A 22,506-nucleotide genomic window follows, 5' to 3' on the forward strand; every position below is an offset into this window, starting at 1 on the left:
TTTAAATTTCTCTTCTGGTTTTATTGCAAATTTTAGAGATATTCAAAAGTTTTTGGTTTGTGAACCTTAAAGGAAAAGATGAAGAATAAAGGAATAAAAGGACATCAACATATGAGGGAGTTTAACAGTGCAAGCCTCTAAAAGCTATACAACATCAGTTGAAATCAATTCCAAATTTGATTGGGAGCCAATGTGAAGATGACAGTAGAGGAGTTTAATACGTTTGCTTATAGATACCTTTTAAAAGCCTTGGTGCAAAATTTTTGACATTTTAAAATGCTTTTGCTAAAAAAAAAAAACAACAAAAAAACAATCGAAACAGAAGATATAAAAGAGCCTGGGTTGATAAAATGGATTTGAAGCTTTAATCAATTTAATCCATTCGTAAAAATATGAATCAATTTAGTCTGCTAGCTTGATGCTAACGTTTAATGGAATTTCCCATTGGACGGCTAATGCTAACGCTCGGTCGACCTGAACAAACATTGCTGACTAAATTAACATCTTTATAAACTCACAGGCATGAACTTTTGAACTCTTTTAAGGAAATGTTTTTTTAAAGTAACCATTTTGTGGTGTAAAATTCCGTTTTTTATTCATACTTTCTTCTTCTTCTTCTGGAATAAGGTGTAATGCTAATCGCCACCTAGTGGCCAAACTGAAACACCGTCCAGGAGAGGCAGAACAATGTTTACAATGTTAATAATCTGAACATTTTTCTCCTTTTAAGAAACCATGTATGCTGTTAACAATCTAATTATTTTACAGTATGTGAACTGTATCAGATTAATATAAATATTTAAAACATATCAGATTATTAATGAATTTCTACAAAAATGTGTAAAATCAAAATTGAATTGAGGGATTGAAAGAAATGAAAAAAAACTAGGAATTAAATCAATCATCATCTGCAATTCAAGCCTCAATAAAGAGGTTTTTAATTAATTAATATAATTTCGAGTATTAGTTTGGAATGTTATTCCAGAGACACGGATTTGTCAAACAAACCTGTTCGAGGTGCCAGGTGGAGTCGATGCGGGGCTTGACCTTCCCCTGCTTGTACAGATCTAAGATGGTGTTCATCGCTTGGGTGATGAGCTCGGTTTCCCCGTCCAGGTAGCCTAGATGAAAGCCGCACACCGACTTGTTCCCCTGGATCAGGCTGAGAGTGTGGATGGAGAACTGGTGGTACCAGTTCTTGGCCACAGCGAGAAGGTTCTTCTTCTGGCCCGCCAGCATGTTGGCCGCTCCTGACAGTGAGAAGGAACACAAAGATCTCTATTTTTACTTTTTTCTCCAATATTATCATAAATAACTCATTTTTTTTACATATTTAGTTTGGTAATTAAGTCAAAAATCTTAAAAACTGGATTCATGAACTCAGATTTCATAAGTATTTTGAGTGAGGAACCTCTTCAGCACTTTAGCTTCCACACCCTGTGCTCTCAATCTGCATCTTTCTCAGGGGAAACCAGGAACACAAAGCCCGCTCAGAGATCCAGCCCGCTACATTCAGACACATTCCAGGTTTCGTGCAGATAGAACGACCATTGTTCAGACATGCCTACTTCAGATAAGCTGGGAGAGAAGCAGCGGGCACGGAGGGACAAGAAGGGGTGAGGGTGGAGGGCACCATGCTGGGTAGTAGCTCTCCGAGTAACACGGAAAGACGAAGGCCTGTTCTCCGTGGATGCCGATCCCGCCCACTTCATGTATAGAGCAGCGTTGCGACAGAGCAAGCGCAAAGGCGTTCCCACGGGTGACATGGGTCTCCGCAGTGGGGTCACTCCACCCACAAGAAAGCATCTTTACTCTGCGGCGAGAGGGAAACCCACAACTATTCTACTATTCTACTCATCCCGCGGATGGGAAGTCTTTGTCTCAAGAGATTCATCTTAAAGTTAAATAAAGCGAAATGTAAAGGAGGAAAAAAATGACAGGCATGTGAAGAATTCTGTCTGATAACTTTAAATTGTGGCGATTCAGTACCAGGAAGGAATGCCTTGTTTGTGGGAGTTTCAGCCCCATTGGGAAAATGCTGGAGTGTATTTCACCCTGTTCAGAGGAACGCCAGCCAGCTCAGTTCAGGATCATTTCCATGAATTACATAAAAGATTAAACACATTCTTAAATATAAAACAGTTTGGTGAAGGTGGTTAAAGAACCACTCCAATGAAAAAGGTGTTTTTAACATGTTCTTGTGGCATTTTTTTGACAAATTTAAAGAAAATTAAGCTTAAAATTGCATTTCTGAGTATTTCTTTATTGAAATTCAAAAAAAGCTTATTTGTGACGAAGGCCGAATCTGAATTCTTCCCATACCACTCCAATAGTCGAGGGACTCTGAAGCATAGAAGTTTACATTTAATGTAAGTAATGATTTTTGTTTTAGTATGACTTCTTAATCTTATAAAACTGGTGCTGTTGTGGATTTTTTTGAGCGCTAGTAGCGACACGCTAACGTGACTGGTGATTAATGATGACGTCATCGAGGGGTAGCGTTGTCCGCATTTTAAGACACGGATTATATAGAAGTTTTTCAATATAACTCTCCATTAGGAGGGCTAAATGTTGGGGTAGGGGGAAGCCATAGGGGTAGGAGAAGAATTTGGCTGCAGAAAATACATTCCCTACAATCCAATCCATCCACATTGATCCACGAATGTCTTCATTTTCCTCGTCTGAGCTGGAATCTGTCTCAAAACTCCAACATTGCTCGTCAGTTTTGTTGCCCTGTAAATGTTGGGGATGTTAGGGGCTGTAAGCCAGGGGTCCCCAAACTACCACCCACGGGCCGGATCCAGACCCCAAACTAAATTAGACATTTTCCAGTGTTTTAGGCTAATTTGGCATTTAGCTAATATTTCAGCTACATGCTAGCTGTTAAGGCTAATATAGTTTGTTTTACGTTTTTGAGGCTAATTTGGAGTTTAGCTTATATTTTAGCTTTAGCTAGCTGTTTTGGCTAAATTAGACATTTTCCAGTGTTTTAGGCTAATTTGACATTTAGCTAATATTTCAGCTAGCTGTTTAGGCTAAGATAGGCTTTTTTTGTTTTTTAGGTTAATTTGGCATTTAGCTAATAATTCAGCTACATGCTAGCTGTTTAGGCTAATAAAGGTTTTTTTAGGCTAATTTGGAGTTTAGCTAATATTTTAGTTTTATGCTAGCTGTTTTGGCTAATTTAGAATTTTTTGGGTTTTTTCTGCTTATTTGGCACTTTGCTAATATTTGAGCTGGCTATCAGTTTCAGTGTTTTTAGCTATTAATTTAAGTATCTTTGGCTATTAATCTATTTCAGGTAATGCTAAATATCTAGTTTTTAAAATGCTTTAGTATTATTTTTCTTGGAAGATGACAGAAATGAATTATTTAGAATTTGGCTATGTGTGGCTTTCTGGAAAACCATAACTCTTTACGTTTAGACTGTGATTGTTACACTTTTTCTGTTAGCCTACAAAGCAACCCCGACCCCACATCAGAGAAGAAAACAGTTATGTGGCCTCACTAGAAAAAGTTTGGGGACCTACTGTAAGCTATTGGAAAATCTTGTAAACAGAGAGCTCTCTGCAACGGGGAATGTGTTGCTTTACACCAGCGGTTCCGCCTAACAACTCAGAGGTGAATTATTGCTGCTCTACAGTAACTATCCAGTCAGCAAGGCCAGGTGGGCCCAATGTGGTTTAAAAGTGGGCTCCAATTGGGTTTGTCCACAGTTTCTGGGGTGGCACCACCTGTTTGCCCACATTGGCTTAAGTGGAAACAGTGGAGTGGCTTGCTAACTAGCCACCTGGTGGGCAGCGGAGCTCGCTAGCTTGATACAGAGAAGCTTGCTAGTTCAATACACCAGAGCTCACTAGCTTAATACAGCAGAGCTCGCTAGCTTAATGCAGTGGAGGTCGCTAACGCGGGGCTTGGTAGCTTGCTACAGCGGAGCTTACTAGCTCAATACTGCGGAGCTCGCTGTAATGGAGCTCGTTAGCTGGCCACAGCAGATTTTGCTAGCTTGCTACAACGGCGCTCGCTACAGCAGAGCTCACTAGCTCGCTACAGTGGAGCTGCTAGCATGCTATCCCGTCCACCAAGAGGGTGGCTAGCCACTGAGAGCCCACTTAAACCAATGTGGGCAAACACAGGTGGGGCCACCACAGAAACTGTACACAAACCAAATTGGGGCCCACATTTTCTGCCACTTTTAAACCATATGGGGCCCATGTGGGCTTGCTGGCCGGGTATGTTCTATAAAGCATCACAGCTTTCACGATTTTGGCTAAAAACTGCATACACATAATTAAAAAACGACTTGTATTGATTTTAAAATAGCTCAAAAGATGAAAAAAAAGTTAATTTTAAAAGAGAATTGTTGTAGCGCTCCATGTTTTCCATTAAAATGTTACACATGAGCAAATGAGATAGTTGCTATTGATGATGGGCACAAATATCTGTGTGTTTGAAGATACTTAAACGTCTAATACTCATTTTGTATTGTCGTTTGTGGTGAATGCGTCAACGGGAAAGCTGTGATGGCGCTGCCTAAAGCAACGTTGAAGAGTCAACGTCAAGTCAAACAAAGCATCATCTTAGCATCGTAGCATTAGCATTCAACAGGGACTCATTCATATAATATAAAAGATTTGCTGTCAAGTGTTTTTACAGCTACAATTGTCGTCTTTATGGTAATATTTTGGTATTTTTTACTTACCATAGGTGATAAGTTTCCCCATGGGCTTTAGGAGGTTGTAGGCCTTATGGGTGTCAGATCCTCCAAGAGGGTCCAGTATGATGTCCAGACCTGCGGGAGAAGAAAGCGGAGAGCTATGACAGATCTGAAAAACCTTTTCCGGAGTAGTTAACTACAGTGTAGCCATGTTTACGTGCAGAGAACCCATGACAGGGAACTGGAGGAAGGCAGTGAGGGATCCTTGTTTTATCAGTGGTGTCAATAGTAAAACAGGAGGCATAAACTACTTCTCAATCACAGGAGTAACAAACCCTCCTTTGGACAAACAGTGGAGCGCAGCATGATAACCGCATGGCTTTTCTGAAGCTTATTAATGCAGCTTCAGCCGTAATGATGCTGCTCTGTGCCAGGAGGGCGTCTTTAGATCGGGCCACCCCTCCGCGCTCCCTTGTATTGATTAGAGGAGGCTCTCAGCAGGACTCCTCCTTGACCAGAGAACAGATGAATTCACAAAAGGGCCGGTGGAGAGCGGGGCTGCACATTGATCCCACTTCTAATTAGACACATTCTGTCTAAAGTGTCACTTCTCACTCCTCACACATCCGTCTCCGTAAGGCCTTTTCTGTCACGCTGTAAAGAAAACAGCCTCCGGCGTGTAAACATGACCCTCGCAGGAGAGCCGAGAACTGGATCATGTCTTCAGAAAAGCAGCACTTCTCCATAAAGCATGTGTGGGATTTGTTTTCACCGTTTATCAATTTAGAGCAAACCATCTTTGCTTAAAAAATGGCTCAAAAATGTTTTATCTGAGCGCCGGCAGTTTATTCAAAGGATCAACAAAGCCTGCAGACGTGAGCATTGTTGCTGAGCAGATGGAGGCCTGTTTGCCTTATGAGACAGTGACTCTGAATGGCATGCGCTCTGTTATAAACCCAGACGTAATTCAAAGTGGACTATTTATCCAGCTTTATTTACAATCACAGGTCTCTGCGCAAACAGAATCCAGGCAGAAATCTGTTCGTCCCTGCACGGGTTTTCACCTTTTGGACTGATCTTGCGGACCTCCTCCACGTAGTCCTTGGTGCGATAGTCGATGGGGTGCGTGACGCCGCCCGAGCTGATGGTCTCGTGTTTGCTGGCGGACGCGGTGCCGAACACGGTCACGTCCTTCACCGTCTTGCACAGCTGAGTGGCCGCAATCCCCACTCCACCTGAAGAAAAGTATTGATGAGCGCTTAAAATTAAATATGGGTGTACATTTATTTACTGAGCCCCCCGGTGACACGCAGGTTGACAGCGTCTCCCACTCAAATAGCATTTTCAATGAGAAATAAATGCGATGTGCATTATTTATGGTCATAAAACAAGCACGTCAATAACTCAGTGGATGTGTTTCTCTCAGGGGTATGTAAACACATTATGCATTAAACACAATCAGATTACTTCAGCTGGCCTGGAGGGGATGTAGACACACACACTGACACACACATCAACCCTGCAGAAAGTCACAATCGTCCCCTAATAAGGCTCACAATCTGAGAACAAAAAGGGACGAAAATCGGCCTTTATTTTTCCACTGTGTGTGTACATAGTTGCGGCAAATGCCTCAGCCGGTGTTTGTGAAGGGAGCCGGTGCAAAAAGTAATAGGTTACCGATAAGCTGTGGCTTGTTTGCGATGAGGAGCTGAGCAGAAAGGCATCCATAAAGGTCATTCATGCTTGGCCAAGTCAAGAATAGATCATATCTGACACGAGAGAACAAAGGAACACGGAGCAACAAGTTTCCTCTTAATATTTATTTTTGAATGGTTTGTTGAGAGGATCTGATTCCTTACGCTGCAATTCAGAAATGTGATCACGAAGGCAGGAAAGGATTTTTGGGCTTTTTACCAGTTTTATTGAACAAAAAGGACCAATTAGGACATTTTTAATCAGTGAAATCAATTTTATTCTGCATGTTCCTTTGGGATCTGAGATACGAAGCGTGAGAAATAAAATCTGGGATTTTGTTACATCTTTTCAATTAGAAATCTGTGAGAATCTTGATCTGAGTTACTGTGTTTCAATGAGTTTTCAATGAGTGTTAGATATTTAATACTTCCAATAAATTATTCTTCAGGCTCTGAAAGGAAAACTAGAATTTGAACTTTCTAGAGTCAAGGGCTTCTTTAGATATATCCAAAGCATCTCCTCTCCTTTTGAACATTTCTTTAAGCGTGCAATGGCATCATTTCCGTGGCAACGCCGCAGCAGCTTTCTAGGTGGCTGCACAATCACATACAAACAACAGTGACACCAGCTCGCTGGATGAACAAGATCTAATGATGCCACTGAGGCTGAAAGGCTCAGAAACAAAACAACTACATGCATTCAACCAAACCACTTCTGACATTTTTTTTTTCTTTTTTTGGTCAGTCTGGCTGAGGAGAATCTCGGCTGCCGACAGTGTGGATCCCAGAACAAAAATCAAGGCTGTTGCTGTTGGATATGAGAGCTGTCGTGGCTGCATTATAACAGCAACCATCTCTCCTTGTTCTCACAGAAACCAAGTTTGTGTTGCCAAGGTAACATCAGCCAAATTGCCAGCAATGACTGAGCAAAGGGAGCCATTTTGTTTCATTGGCTGCTCTTCCTTTGGGGATGGAAGAGAAATGTTGACAATCGGAACATTTAAAAAAAAAAAAAAAAAGTTTACATCTTTTTTTTTAACGTTTGTGACGTTCACACTGCACACGTGTGCACAAAATGCTGCACAAGTCATGCCAGAAAGGGAAGAAAATGTTAAATTTCCAAGTCAAAAATATCCAAAATAAGATGCATCTACGTCAGGGGTCCCCAAACTTTTCTTGTGAGGGCCACACAACTTTTTTCTTTACTGATGTGGGGCCGGGGTCAGTTTGTAGGCTAAAAGAAAATGCTTTTTCTGCTAGCAGTTCTGTCTACAATTGTTGCTAACAGTGTTTACTGTTAGCAGTCCTATCCGCGACTGATGCTAATAGTGTTTTTGTTAGCAGTTCTGTCTGCGATTGATGCTAACAGTGTTTCTGCTAGCAGTTCTGTCTGCAATTGTTGCTAACAGTGTTTTCTGTTAGCAGTTCTGTCTGCGATTGATGCTAACAGTGTTTTCTGTTAGCAGTTCTGTCTACGATTGATGCTAACAGTGTTTTTGTTAGCAGTTCTGTCTGCAATTGTTGCTAACAGTGTTTACTGTTAGCAGTCCTATCTGCGACTGATGCTAACAGTGTTTTCTGTTAGCAGTTCTGTCTGCGATTGATGCTAACAGTGTTTTCTGTTAGCCTTTCTGTCTTTGATTGATGCTAACAGTGTTTTCTGTTAGCCTTTTTGTCTGCAATTGATGCTAACAGTGTTTTCAGTTAGCAATTCAGTCTGCGATGGTTGCTAACAGTGTTTTCTGTTAGCAATTCTGTCTGCAATTGTTGCTAACAGTATTTTCTGTTAGCAAAGCACTGGCTAAAGGCTATTTTGCTAGCAGTTTTAGCAAACAAACTCAAAGCCAGTGTGGGAAATAAAAAATCTTGCGTCCCTGACATTGTTCAGAGGCCGGGCCAAATGTGGAGGTGGGCCAGATGTGGCCCGCGGGCCATTGTTTGGGGACTCCATATAATCTCAGTCAAACACAATGCTATCAGTCTAAACTGTTATATTTCCTCTTTCCCATCGACTATGGCAGCAAATTTGCTTCATAATCTGTTGTTTAAATACGAGAAATAAACTGTTAAAAATGTTTTTATTTAAAAGATAAGAAGGTACATATTTCTGATTCCCATGAGAACAAGCTCCTGATCTTCCATCACAAGACCGCTGAGCCGAGCCAAGAACCCCTTTACCGCACCCCACCTCGGATCACACGCACACATCCATATGTACAGAGATCACAAAGCAGAGAGGAGCGAACAGCCCCAACTGGCTGCTGGTATCTGCTAATCTTCACAAATATGCCAAGATTAAAATATTAACCTTTTATTAACCTCTACCTCCCATTTTTCTCAGATTTACATTTGGTCCCAGCATGCCTGCTTCTTCAAACTGGAGTGCAGCCACAAAATACTTAGCCAGGAGAAAGCAGCTTAAGCAGATTCTTGCGGCAAAATTCAATTGAATTGTTTACTCCTGGAAATAAAGACACGTCAAAAGACAAAAAAACATTCCACCTATTTATTCTGTTTTACTCTCGGCTCAGGCTGGAGACAGAGAAGAGTTTTGTCCTTCCCCAGGATCCTTACATTCTCACTTTCTGGCACAAATTGTGCTTGGCATCCATAGCATGACTGTTGGGAGCGAAGAGGAATTTTCCTCAAAACACAGTGGAATCCAAACGGACACTGGGGCCACTATTATTGCTCCACACCCGGAGTTTCAGCAGCAGGGATGGGTGGAGGCGACCAGAATGGACATCCATATAGTAAAACATCCCTTTTGGAGGGAAGCATCTTCTTTATCACTCCATGCTTTTTCGGGTTTTCCTCAACATATTTGCACATTTCTTCAAGGACATTTTCAAACCTATCATTAGCCGGTGGTAGTGGCTGCTAAAGAATGAATCTGCATATTGGAAGGCAACCAGAACAATGTCAGGAAACAGATTCTGAAGCTCTTAATTCCGATTCAAATGAAGCAGGCTGTTTGTGAACTCTTAAGGTATTAAACTGCGTTATGTAATCGTGTTGTTTTTCCTGGATGTCTGAGCTGGTGTGTGTGTGTGCTGGAAGAACAGTTTAATGTGCTGTCTTCGGTGGTAGTGAGTTTCATAGAGGAAGCCCATTTTTAGTTGGTGGGTGCATTTGCCTGTGTGGAGGAAGTGCTTGTGATTCTGTGAGTCTCTCGGCGCTAACAAACACAAATAAAGCCGCAGTACAATAAAAACACACGCAAAGCCCTTCCTGTCATAAAAGCTGGTTGCAGTGAAACGAGCTGCAGCCCGCCGTGCTGCACGGTTTCCCCAACAGGTGCCCCGCACACCTGCGCCTGCGTGTGGTGGCAGGGGTTGGGGAAGATGGGGTCATTTGTCAACGGCTGCAGCGCCGAGCGACGCGATTGGCAGGTTGGAATGGAGGCTGGCCTGGTTTTCTTCCACTATCGGCGCAGAGATCTGCCGCCGGGGATGCCACGCCTGAGGAACGCGCAGACAGTTCAACCACGAGGCCCCGACTCCTACTCAGTGGTCAGAGTGAATTAGCATTCTCCAAACTAGGGTAGGGCCTCCTGAGCAACGCAGACATGGAGGAGATTTTCTCAGTAGACATTTGTTACAACACCCAGAAGAACCGTCAAACAAAAGATTTAAGGGCAAAGGATCTGATGCTTACAAAGACCGGGATAAATAATAAATGAGATCTGGGAGTGCTGAAAGTAATAAAACAAGATGTGCAATTTTTTTTTTGTCTAAGCATATAACTTTAGAGAAAATGTGTCAAAGTCAAAGCCCGGGGGCCGGATCCGGCCCACTGCGTAATTACATCCGGCCCTCCAGATCATATTATTTTATTATTATTAATGGCTCATTTCTAACTTGTTTAATTTTGACAAATTTTATTTTTGGAGAGAGTAAAATATTAAAAGTTATTAAATGTTTAAGTTGATTTATTCTGCAATATTATTGCTGTCTTTTTATTATACATAATTATGTTAAAAAGTTACATTTTTGAAGTTTCAAAAATTGCTATTCTGCTAGCTTTTTGGACTATTTTAGGCTGTTTTGGAGTTTAGCTAATATGTCAACGACAGGCTAGCTTTTTGGCTAATTTAGGTTTTTTATTTGTTTTTGGGGCTGTTTTGGAGATTAAGCCAATATTTGTTTTGGCTAACCTAAGTTTTTCTTTGTCTTTTTTTGTTTTTTAGGCTAATTTGCTATTTAGCTAATATTTTAGCTGGCTATCAACTTCAGCGTTTTCAGCTATCAGATTCACCATTTTTAGCCATCAGCTTCATCGTTTTCAGCTATCAACTTCAGCGTATTCAGCTATCAACTTCATCGTTTTCAGCTATCAACTTCTGTGTTTTCAGCTATCAACTTCCGTGTTTTCAGCTATCAACTTCAGGGTTTTAGCTATCAACTTCATCGTTTTCAGCTATCAACTTCATCGTTTTCAGCTATCAACTTCCGTGTTTTCAGCTATCAACTTCAGGGTTTTAGCTATCAACTTCAGGGTTTTAGCTATCAACTTCAGCGTTTTCAGCTATCAACTTCAGCGTTTTCAGCTATCAACTTCAGCATTTTCAGCCATTAGCTTCAGCATTTTCAGCTATCAACTTTGTCATTTTTAAAAAGCAGCTGAAACTGCGGCTTTTGGAGTCTCAAATCTGCAATCACAAATGACCAGAGATAGGAAAACTATTACAAAGCAAGCTCCGATTTTTAAAAAAAGTATATTTTTTTTAAATTTTTTCTGTATTTTATTTGTTTTATTTTGTATACTGTATTTTACCTGTGTTTTATAATTGTGTGTGTAGTGTTTATCTCTTAAACTCTGTTTTATTTCTTTTAACATCAACCTGCCAAGGAACTCCAGATGGAAATTAGCCTGAGGCTATAATCTGGCATATTTACATTTGTTTTAATGTTCATTAATATGCACTGTCCCTTTCTCAATAAAGTTATTAGTGTAGTTAGTGCGTTTTCAGCTATCAGATTCACCATTTTTAGCCATCAGCTTCAGCATTTTCAGCTATCAACTTCAGTGTTTTCAGCCATCAGCTTCAGCATTTTCAGCTATCATCTTCAGTGTTTTCAGCCATCAGCTTCAGCATTTTCAGCTATCAACTTCACAGTTTTCAGCCATCAGCTTCAGCGTTTTTAGCTATTGATTTCAGCATCTTCAGCGGCCTAATTCAGCTTGCAGCTTTCACACTAGCATTATCACAGGTAGTGCTATATATCTAGTTCATAACTATGTTAAAAAGTTACACTTTTAAAGTTTTAAAATTGTATATTTAAAGTGTTCAATAAATGCTTATACTTTTCATCCTGCGACCTAAGTTGTGTTTTGGATTTTGCCCCCTTGTGCGATTGAGTTTGACACCCCTGTCCTCGATTCTTGAAAACATTTTGCTTGTCATTTATTTGAAGATCAGCTGCACTGGAGGCAAACATGCCAGCGGCTTTGCCTTCAGGCGTGACAGAAGTTTTAAAGGTCTGCAGAAGGTTGGCATTTATTTTCACCCCAATTTCCCTCAATTTACGCACTCACAGGCAATAAACAGTTAAATATAGCATGGCAACAACTCAATCTACAGAATCAATATTTTATTTATTCAACTGAGGGGATTTTTATTTTATTTTTTTTATTTTTCTCTAAGGTAATTTTTTAATGTTGATCTTTGGGAATCCCCGTTCTGTTTTACAGCAGTCAGACACGCCCAGCACTTGACATTTTTTAAGATATGCAGCAAACTGGAAAGAATTAAGCACCTTAAGGGCAAGCGTGTGGTTTTAAATGGTTATTTGGCAAGTTATGTGCTATGAGGAGACTCTTAAGTGTACTATAATTTGCAGATAAAGTTTAAGTAGCTTCACAAACCAAAAAGAAATTCCCCAGAAAATATCCAACTGCAAAAAACGGAGATCAAACAAAAAGAAAAAAACTACGTTTGTGCAGAAAAGTTACTAATATTGGAATGTATAAAGGAATTAGGAAAAAAAATGTGTTTCTCTTAAAGCTAAAGCGATGAAAATGTGGCTGGGTAGTTAAAGTCCCCTCCGATAAAAATCCTGCTTTTAGAGGGGGGAGTTGGAGCTGCTTAGCTCAGATCCAAAAGCCACGCCCCCTCAGAAGAGATTTTGGAAATGGGCACTTCAGAAATAGCTTTTTAAGACATTTAGGTTGTGGGATTTGACATAATCATAATTAAAACACTACTGGGAATGTTTTTTTTAAAGTAAAAGAAAAGCTAAACTTGAAGAAAGTTATGGCATCGCTTGAAATAATCTGGGAAAGTTCCTCATATTTTGTTGAAAATACAAGAAAGAATTTATAGTAATGAAATGCTGCTTCCATTACAAGCAGTTCTTGGAAAATACTTAAACCCTCAGCCGGTTTTATTTCCCCCACGTGCAGCCGCTGGAAGCATCACTTCACGTTCTGGCAGCTGCTCGGCGGTGTAGCCGATCACTTCGGTCCCACACTGAAGATTCAGGCTGAAGCATCTGCAGGAGGATGTTGGCGAGTGGGAGAAATAAACCTACAAAATTCAAAATCTGGGAATTTGTGGCGACGCCCACCTCCTCAACACCACCTAATCACATCATGCAATCCACATCTGCAACACAATGCACTTGGAGCTGGCACAAACTCGGTCCAGGGCTCATAAATTAAAGAGGAGTGGACGTCATCGTCCAGCAGCGGAGCCCCATATGTAGGTATAATATGCAGGAATGTGAAGTGTGGGTGTGGTGGCGCGTTGGCTGGCTGAGCTTCATAAACATCAGGAGAAGTTCAGGGAGAGGTCAGAGGAAAAGCACTTGGCTGGGTACAGTCGAAGACCCACGAGATGCATCCAAATGTCGCCGAGCCCCCCCCCCCCCAGGTCCTCCGGGGAAAACAAAAGGGGAAGCATCCACACGGTCCCCGAGGCGAGGACTGCAGCACGGATATGCGGAGGTCACGCCGAGGGAGAGGAGGTTACGGCAGGCCGGAGGGGGAGGAGGACGGCGGAGGATGCAGATGTGCGGCGCGGTGGAGAGGAGAGGCTCGATGGGAGGAAATACAACAAGCTATTGTTTGGAGAGAAAGGACAGGAGCGGAGCCACGGGATCGGCAGCTGAGCGTGATTCAGAGTTTACGGACGCCGACGCATACATGACACCAGTCAGGCTGGACACATAACAGCTCACAGGTCACCGTATTAGACAGGTCAGCGTGATGGGATTACCTGCACAATGGAACAATGGAGGATGGCGTCCAATCAGCTTTTAGAATAAAAAGGAAACTATTGTTATTGGAACGAGCAGCACAATTTATTCGGATTTTTGCTTAATAAAATCCTCTAGTCGACCTGAAGTCAACATTTAAGTATTTAAAAATGTGACTTTAAGTGTTAAAACTTCACATTTAAGAAACACTCCAAAAGAAAAATCATATTTTTGGTGTTTTTAACATCTTCTTGATGCATTTATGAAGAAAATTAAGCTTAAAATTGTATTTCTTTAGTCAAATTGTTGTAAATCAGGATGATTTCTGCTTAATAAAATCCTCTAGTCTACCTGAATTCAACGTTAATTTATTTTAAAAATATTTAAAATGTGACTTTGAAAGCTGAAACTTTACATTTAAAAACCCACTTTCATAAAAATCATATTTTGTGTGTTTTAAACATCTTCTTGTTGGATTTTTATTACGATGGAGGACTTTATTAAGAAAATTAAGCTTAAAATTGTATTTCTTTAGTTAAATTGTTGTAAATCAGGATGATTTCTGCTTAATAAAATCCTCTAGTCTACCTGAAGTCAACATTTAAGTATTTAAAAATGTGACTTTAAACGTTAAAACTTCACATTTAAGACACACTCCAAAAGAAAAATCATATTTTTTGTGCTTTAAACATCTTCTTGTTGGATTTTTATTACGATGGAGGACATTTATTAACAAAATTAAGCTTAAAATTGTATCTCTTTAGTCAAATTGTTTTAAGTCAGGACAATTTCTGCTCAAAAAAATCCTCTAGTCTACCTGAATTCAACATTAATTTATTTTAAAAATATTGAAATTGTGACTTTGAAAGCTAAAACTTTACATTTAAAGACCCACTCCCATAGAAATCCTATTTTTAGTGTTTTTAACATCTTCTTGTTGGATTTTTCTCACAATGGAGGATATTTATGAAGAAAAATAAGCTTAAAATTCTATTTCTTTAGTTGAATTGTTGTAAATCAAGATGATTTCTGCTTAATAAAATCATCTAGTCTACCTGAAGTCAACATTCATTTCTTTTTTAAATATGTAAAGATGTGACTTTGAAAGCTAAAACTTCACATTTAAAGACCCACTTCAATGAAAATCATATTTTTGGTGTTTTAAACATCTTCTTCTTGCATTTTACGATGACACTTACGATGAAAATTAAGCTTAAAATTCTATTTCTTTAGTGAAATTGTTGTATATTAGGACAAAAAAATGCAAAAAGCTTGTAGCTGTACCTTAAAGGGGAACCAAACCGGGAAGTTGGAGGCTGACTCCACCCACAGCCAGAATTTCAAAATCCAGTCAGAGGGGCGGGGCTTGGGAACAGGACTGTTATCATTACTGGAGCTGCAGATCATGACGTGAGACTTCTGAAACTTGCATGGTTTGACCAATCACGAAATTCAACTGTAATAACTCGATTCAATCTGTAGGGGGCAGCACACAGTAACTTTTTGACTATATTTTCAAGAATTAAACAAGTTTATTTTAATTTGTCAATGACCAACAGACAGCACTTTTAAAGCCCCATTTATAGAAGAGAACAGCCAAAAAAAAAGTTGATTTAGGGTTTAGTTAACCTTTTAGACTTGTTTTCACTGACCGGTCTGGTTCAATCCGGTATTTTGAGCATTTCCTTTGCAAAATTGACCCATTAAACAGTTCTGACCCAAACCTCCATCTGTTGTAAGTCCATAGAAAAATAGAATGGGGGCTGTAAGCTAGCGTGTAAATAGAAGGATGTCGGGAAGTGAGGGCAGACTTACTCTACGCCAACATTCCTGCCCACAACTCAAGAGAGGCAAATTTCTTATAAAGTCCTGCCACTCTGCAGAAACTATGTTATGTTATGTTAGAAAACGACTAACTAAAAATGTTAAAATCATAATCAATCGATCACTGGGAATGCTTTAAAATAGATCAAAAAGATGATCGGAATACAAATATATAAAATGGAATCATTTACTATAAGAAGATGTATCTTTTACACTTTATTTTTTCCAATCAAGTCACGATTAATCATAATTTGCTTGTCTATTTTTGTATTTTTTGGTTGATTACTTGAAATGAAGCAATTCAAATCCCCAAAAATGTGGACAAAACTGCTAAAAAATAATCATATTTAATTATTTACTTTTTTAAAATCTTTTGTCTGGTTTTCTTGTCTCTTATCTGTCCATTTTTAAACCCTAAAACCTAATCTCCTTACATTGATCTAAAAACGTTTCAACCAATTATCAACGGTCCGACTGTTTAAACTACTTTAGAGACGGTTTAAACCCGAAATTAATTCTAAATAGCCTAAATTCCAACAAGACTAAGACAGACTGGAGGAGCGTCTCAAGCACTCTCTTGAAAGTCGCAGAGCAGCTATTAAACGTGTGGTCGCAGAGATAAAGAGAAATGTTGCCATAAGCGTTTGATGAAATGAGCGCTCTGAAGTCAGGCTCCCGCCTATGTTCTCCCCCGCTGTTACTCCTCATCCGTGCAGATCCTTCCAAGTTCAAGTCACATACAAACACACTTTTTTTTTTTTTTGAAAGACTCAACAGAAACGGGTCCATCAGGAATGCAGTTTAGGTTCAGGGATGCACACAAACTCAGTGCAGGAATCTTCTGCTGGAGAGCGTTCAGACACACAGACAACATTGTAAAGTGCTTAAATGGATGTTTGTTGAAGTTCTGGGCAAGGCCACTTACTGGGGATTATTGCTTCATCACATTACAAAACACATATTCATCTTTTTTTTTACTCCACGGAAACCCACATTCTTTGAAAGGGGGTTTTGGTGAATTTTAAGGGTGGAAATCCATATCATCATGTGATACTTAAAGGTTAAAGAACAGACTATTTAGTGTCATTACCGCAGCATGGAAAATACTTCAGATCAATCAGTTCAAACCGCTGGGTGAGGAAACCCCGTCATGTGACTTTATGTCCAAAAAAGTCTTGAAAATGATGTTTTCACATGTATATTTAAAAGCTTTTCATATACTTAAAAAGAACAAAAATGATAAAAAGTCTAAATAACCAAAGAATCAGCTTTTATTTTTATTTATAATCACTTAGTCACCTAATTTTAGCCTATAAAACTATAAAAAGCTTTATTAATAAGAGTATTTTTCTTGCGAGACAAAAAATAGATAATTTATCTTGAATCAAGAACAGGGGTGGAGCTACAGGGGGGCGAGGGGTGCCCGCTGCCCCATCACATAGCAATGGTCGCCTGGTTGCCCCCCAATTTTTGAGTCAATATCAGTATTATTTTTGACAAATATTTATAAATCATCAATAGAAGCTCCATTAAGCATTGCAAAAACAAAAAAGCAATATTTTTAAAAGAAATCTGGAATTATTTGCCTAAATAAAAAACCTTCCACTGATCATTTTTACTTCCATTTTTGAAGCATATTTTGAAGAAGACGAATAAAGTTTTGCCTGTTCATATAAAAAGTTGAGGATATTGCATTTATAATTTAACAAACCTGAAAAAAAAATATTCAAATATCTACATTTGATAGTATAAAGCAGGTTAATTCAGATAGTTTTTAGTATATTTGAGGTTGTTTTTGTTTATGTTTCACACAATAGGTGTGGGTTTATCAAAGTTTGATTCTTTTTTCATTTGAAGCAACAAATCAAACAGTTATATTTAATGAATTAAATTGCATATTTGCAAATTCATTTTTACATTTTCTAATTAATTTACTACTTTATATCAGAAATTAGATTGATATATATATAGTTTGTAATGCTTTTATTATGTTATTACATTAAATTCTATCCAATAAATTAGATTAAATCAACCAAATTATAAATGCTGAAAGTGTATGGAGGTATACTGGGGCCAATATTATTTGAAACCCAAAATAAAACAAATTGGAAAAAAAAATGTTGGCGTTTGGTAAATAAAAAATATAAGATGTCCAAAACTTTCGCTATTCTTCATTAAACTTAATTACTTCTAGCTTCAAATGTTTTGTTTTTTAGGTTTCAAAACTCAAAATTTTAATTTCAAAACTTTTGGCCCCGTTGTGGTTCGTTGGGCGGGGCTAACATGAAGGACCAATCAAAATTGATGAAGGCGGTAACTTCAGTCCTGTTGAATTTACTAACTCTGAGGATTTGGATAATTGTGGTCAGAAAATGTCTGTATTGTTTGTACTTTCATAGTCGGAAGTGTGTAAAAAGCAGAGTTTTATCACGTACAAACCACGCGTTCAAAACACCATTTTCTTGTGTTACATAAAGTCAAACGTTTTGAAACTGAAAAATTCAGAATCGAAAACAAAAAAGAAAAAAAAGAGTTAAAACTGAAAAAAAAACTTTGTTTTGAAAAGATAGAGCTTTAAAATCTAAAAAACAAAACATTTGAAGCTGAAAATATTTAAGTTCATTTTACAACAGGGGTCCCCAAACTACGGCCCGCGGGCCAGATCCGCCCTCCTCCACATTTGACCCGGCCTCCCAAACTGTTTGGGCTAAATTATTAGGTATTTTTCCAGTTTTTTAAGTCAATTTGGTATTTAGCTAAAATTTCAGCTACATGCTAGCTATTTAGGCTAATGTAGGTTTTTTAGGCTAATTTGGAGTTTAGCTAATATTTTAGCTTTATGCTAGCTGTTTTGGCTAAATTAGACATTTTTCAATTTTTTAAGGCTAATTTGGTTTTTAGCTAATATTTTAGCTTTATGCTAACTGTTTTGGCTAACTTAGAAATTTTTCCAGTTTTTAGGCTAATTTGGAATGTATCTAATATTTCAGCTACATGCTAGCTGTTTAGGCTAATACATGCTTTTTTTCTGTTTTTAAGGCTAATTTAGAGTTTCGATCATATTTTAGCTTTATGCTAGCTGTTTTGGCTAATTTAGAATTTTTTGAGTTTTTTCTGCTAATTTGGCACTTCACTAGCATTTTAGCTAGCTATAAGCCTTAGCGTTTTCACCTATCAGCTTCTGTGTTTTTAGCTATCAATTTATAAGCATCATCAGGTATTAATCTATTGCAGGTAATGCTAAATATCTAGTTTGTAAAATGTTTTAGTCTTATTTTTTGTTTGAAGATTACAGAAATTATTTATTTAAAATTTGGCTACGTGTGGCTTTCTGGAAAACCATAAATGTTTACATTCAGGCTGTGATTGTTACACTTTTTCTATTAGCCTACAAACTGACCCCGGCCCCACATCAGAGAAGAAAACAGGTTTGTGGCCTCACTAGAAAAAGTTTTACAATGGCAAAAAGTTTTGGACATTTTACATTTTTTTTATATTTTACATTTTTTACTTTTTTTAATCATTTGTATTTGTTTTATTTGGGTTTCAAATTATATTTGCTCCAATATGGCTCCATACACTTTCAACTACAACATTCGGTTGATTTAATTTGGTTTATTGGATAGCATTTAATGGAAGAACACAATAATTCACATACAAATATAAATATTTATTTGAGTTTAAATAATATTGGCCCCAATATAGCTCCATAAAAGCGACTCCTGCACCTCGCTCCGGCTGTCCCAGCAGAAACCTTTGATCTGTCTAATCAGGGATCATCCGACACAAGGTTGATCCTGGGTGGGACACTTTTCACACACAGACGCAGCATCCAGCGCCGTGTGAGCCGTGCTGTCCCGCCATGCTGGCTGAGCAATGTGCACATCTCCAAACACCTTACTCACCAGAGCTCGTGCTTATCATCAACAACATAACATGTGGCGTGGCGCTCTCTCTGCGCGATAATCACTGACACATGCTAAGAATCCGGGCCCAACAATTCCACAAATGTTTTTTTGTCACAGCGTGCTCTAACAGGGCTGAAGTCTGGACAGCTGGCGAGCAAACACTGGCAGGACGCCCTGAGGAACAAGAGGTGCTGCGTCGACTGGATCCGTCCTAAACCATAGTTCCTGTTGCAGCACAAACGCCATCACCAGGATGGAGCATTGGTTGGATTTTCAGAGTGACTGCAGCTATAAACCACGATGACAGCGTGTGAAATACAGATTGTTACCTTTATTCCATTTATTTTAACACTAAGGGAGAGATGCACCTGCACTGACAGGCTCCCAAAGCTCCTGCTCCATTTCCCAATGAGAATAAGGACATTTTTCAATATGTGCTTACTTCCCTGAGCCATTTACACCCACATAGTGTCCCAAATGCACAGCAACCTCATTTAGTTCCCCATGCACTCACAAAAAAAGGGAAAAGTGAGAGCCGTACACCAGCAGATAATGAGAGGGAACCATTTCTTTTGGCTAATGCTGTCGGGCTCGCTCCAGCTGGCCCCTCTGTGTAAAGACAGCTAAATCAAATGCTCTCAGGCCTGATGCATCACGCCCCAAAGCAGGTGCCTTGTTCCCCTCAGTCCCCCATCTGTATCCCACGCAGGATGATCTTTGACCTCACAGCCCAGGTGGCAGGTGCGCTAGCGTTCAGGCAGTAATGGTGAGAGCAAAACCCGGAGCCATATCTCACACAAATGAAGAGTTCGGCCTCCTCCAACAGACATACATCATGTGGAGGAGCATAAAGCAAAGACTTGTGAAAAATAACCATCAGATACAGATGAGCGATTAGGTGTAGCATGAATAACACTAATCTCACTAATGTTGCTTCTAATTCTGTGAATGCTTGGTAAGCATTCTCACTACAGTGATCCTCCTGCTGCTTTTCGACACGTAATAACTCAATCAAACCTTTCAGTGATTTCAGAAATCAAAACGTTCAGCTTGATCAGGACATTACTGCTTGTATTTTTGGCATTTATAGACTTAATAGTTTTTGAAATATTGAGCAAAATATGCCCCATAGGAAATGAATGAGAAAGTCTTCAAATTTCAAAGTTTTAAGTAGATTAGCAACACGCTTTTAAATGTTTTATGGGTTATGCTTTAATCTTTTATAGTAATTTTTTTTTTTAAATTAAAGTTTACCTAATATTTAGCAACATGCTAACATTTTTAGTTATTTTGTTTCCTATTGTGGTTTTTGTAAGCTAATTTAGAATTTAGCTTCTATTTTAACAAACATGCAAACGTTTTCAACTAGTTTAGTTTACTGAGGATTTTTAGGCTATTTTGGAGTTTAGCTAGTATTTAAGCAACAAGCTAGCTTTTTAGCTAATTTGGTATCTACTGGGGTTTTTTATGCTAATTTAGCAACATGTTAACATTTTTAAATAATTTGTTACCTACTGAGTCTTTTATAGGCTAATTTATAGTTTAGCTTTTATTTTAGTAAACAGGCTAATGTTTTTGAGTAATTAGTTTACCAAGAAATTTGAGGCTATTTTGGAGTTTAGCTAGTATTTAAGCAACAAGATAGCTTTTATGACTAATATGATATCTACTGAGGTTTTTTATGCTAATTTGGAGATTAACTAATTTAGCAACATGCTAACTTTTTAAGCTAATTTGTTATCTACTGAGGTTTTTATAGGCTAATTTAGAGTTTAGCTTCTATTTTAGCAAACAGGCTAACATTTCTCATTAATTTAGTTTAAGGAGAAATTTGAGACTATTTTGGAGTTTAGCTAGTATTTAAGCAACAAGCTAGCTATTTGACTAATATGGCATCTACTGAGGTTTTTTATGCTAATTTGGAGATAAGCTAATTTAGTAGCATGCTAACTGTTTTAGTAAATTTGTTATCTACTGAGGTTTTTATAGGCTAATTTAGAGTTTAGCTTTCATTTTAGCAAACAGGCTAACATTTCTGTTTCATTTAGTTTCATATTTAAGCAACAAGCTAAATGTTTTTCCAAAATTGGCATTTATTAGGGATATTTAAAAGCAATTTTACTAGAAGATTTTCAGAAATGTAGGTCAACTTCAGCGCTTTTTCATAGTTCTTTAACAGAATTTTCAGTCTTTTAGCAAACTTAACATTTTGCAAATAGCTTTTGCATTTTAAGAAAATCCCTTCAGCAATTAAAGCAAATTGCGTCACTATTTTTCAGCAAAATAAATAAATAAAAAAAAACGTCAACATCTTTAGCAACTACTTTCAGCAAAAACCATTCACACTAGCATTACCACAGGTAATGCAACTTTACTAGGTATAAGTTGATTCAAATGTGTAGTTTCAGGGCTGTGCAAGCAGTGATAAACCGATTAGTTTCAGTTTAAATTATGTTTCTTCAACGGAGAGAAGGTGGCAAGCCATGTTTTGCGCGGTGATACCTGCAGCGGAGTGGACGAGCACGCTCTGGTTGGGCCGCAGGTTGCCAAAGTCGAAGAGCATCATGTAGGCGGTGATGTAGTTGACCGGGAGGGCTGCGGCCTCTTCAAAAGTCATGCCGTCTGGGATGAGGAAGGTGTGGCTGGCCGGCACCGCCGCCACCTCCTGCCACAGCCCATAGCGGTTCAGCACCATCACTTTATCGCCCACCTGAAACAGAAAGTAAAGGAAGACACGATCAGTTTTAGCTAAGTGGAAACTTTTTGACAGCTATCTGCTGCCGCTTATTGGCTTCATTCTTCAGCTGACGGAGCGGTTGGCATCTGAACGCCGTGGTTTCTGTGGCGTGGTATGAATGATCGAAATGGTGTGGCAGGAATGGCAGGAATGGGGTTTGTTGTTTTTGCTTGCAACAAAACAGCAGACATGCAAACATCCAACTACTTCTCTACCCGCCAAACCTCAAAGTGTTTGCCCTCCAAGAACTCGAGCAAACAAGAAAAGAGGGAATAAGAATAGACGTAAAAAAAAAAAAAAAAAAAGTTGAGGCTGATGTGGAAATACGAGAACGCTGCTGATGCAGAAGTGATTTCCAAACGGAAATCTGTCGCGTCTTCAGCATTTTTTTTTTTTAGCTTTCTAGTCTTTGGTGCACATCCTGCTTCAAATCTTGACCACCTTGCGCCCCCAACCTCTACTTATCAGAGCAGGATCCTCTGATACA

At 38.9% G+C, this 22,506-nt stretch overlaps 1 protein-coding gene across 1 annotated transcript in view; it reads right to left on the reverse strand.

Moving 5' to 3' along the window:
- vat1 (vesicle amine transport 1) overlaps positions 1-22,506 on the reverse strand; it is a gene marked incomplete in the record, with an annotated part of 40,598 nt that overhangs the window by 11,223 nt on the left and 6,869 nt on the right. Inside the window, 4 exon segments of the mRNA XM_024272100.2 lie at positions 1,009-1,250; positions 4,703-4,792; positions 5,722-5,892; positions 21,785-21,992. Of these exon segments, the coding sequence (XP_024127868.1) occupies positions 1,009-1,250; positions 4,703-4,792; positions 5,722-5,892; positions 21,785-21,992 (711 nt within the window).

The sequence above is a fragment of the Oryzias melastigma genome, linkage group LG8, assembly GCF_002922805.2.
Source record: "Oryzias melastigma strain HK-1 linkage group LG8, ASM292280v2, whole genome shotgun sequence".
Classification (NCBI taxonomy): Eukaryota; Metazoa; Chordata; class Actinopteri; order Beloniformes; family Adrianichthyidae; genus Oryzias; species Oryzias melastigma.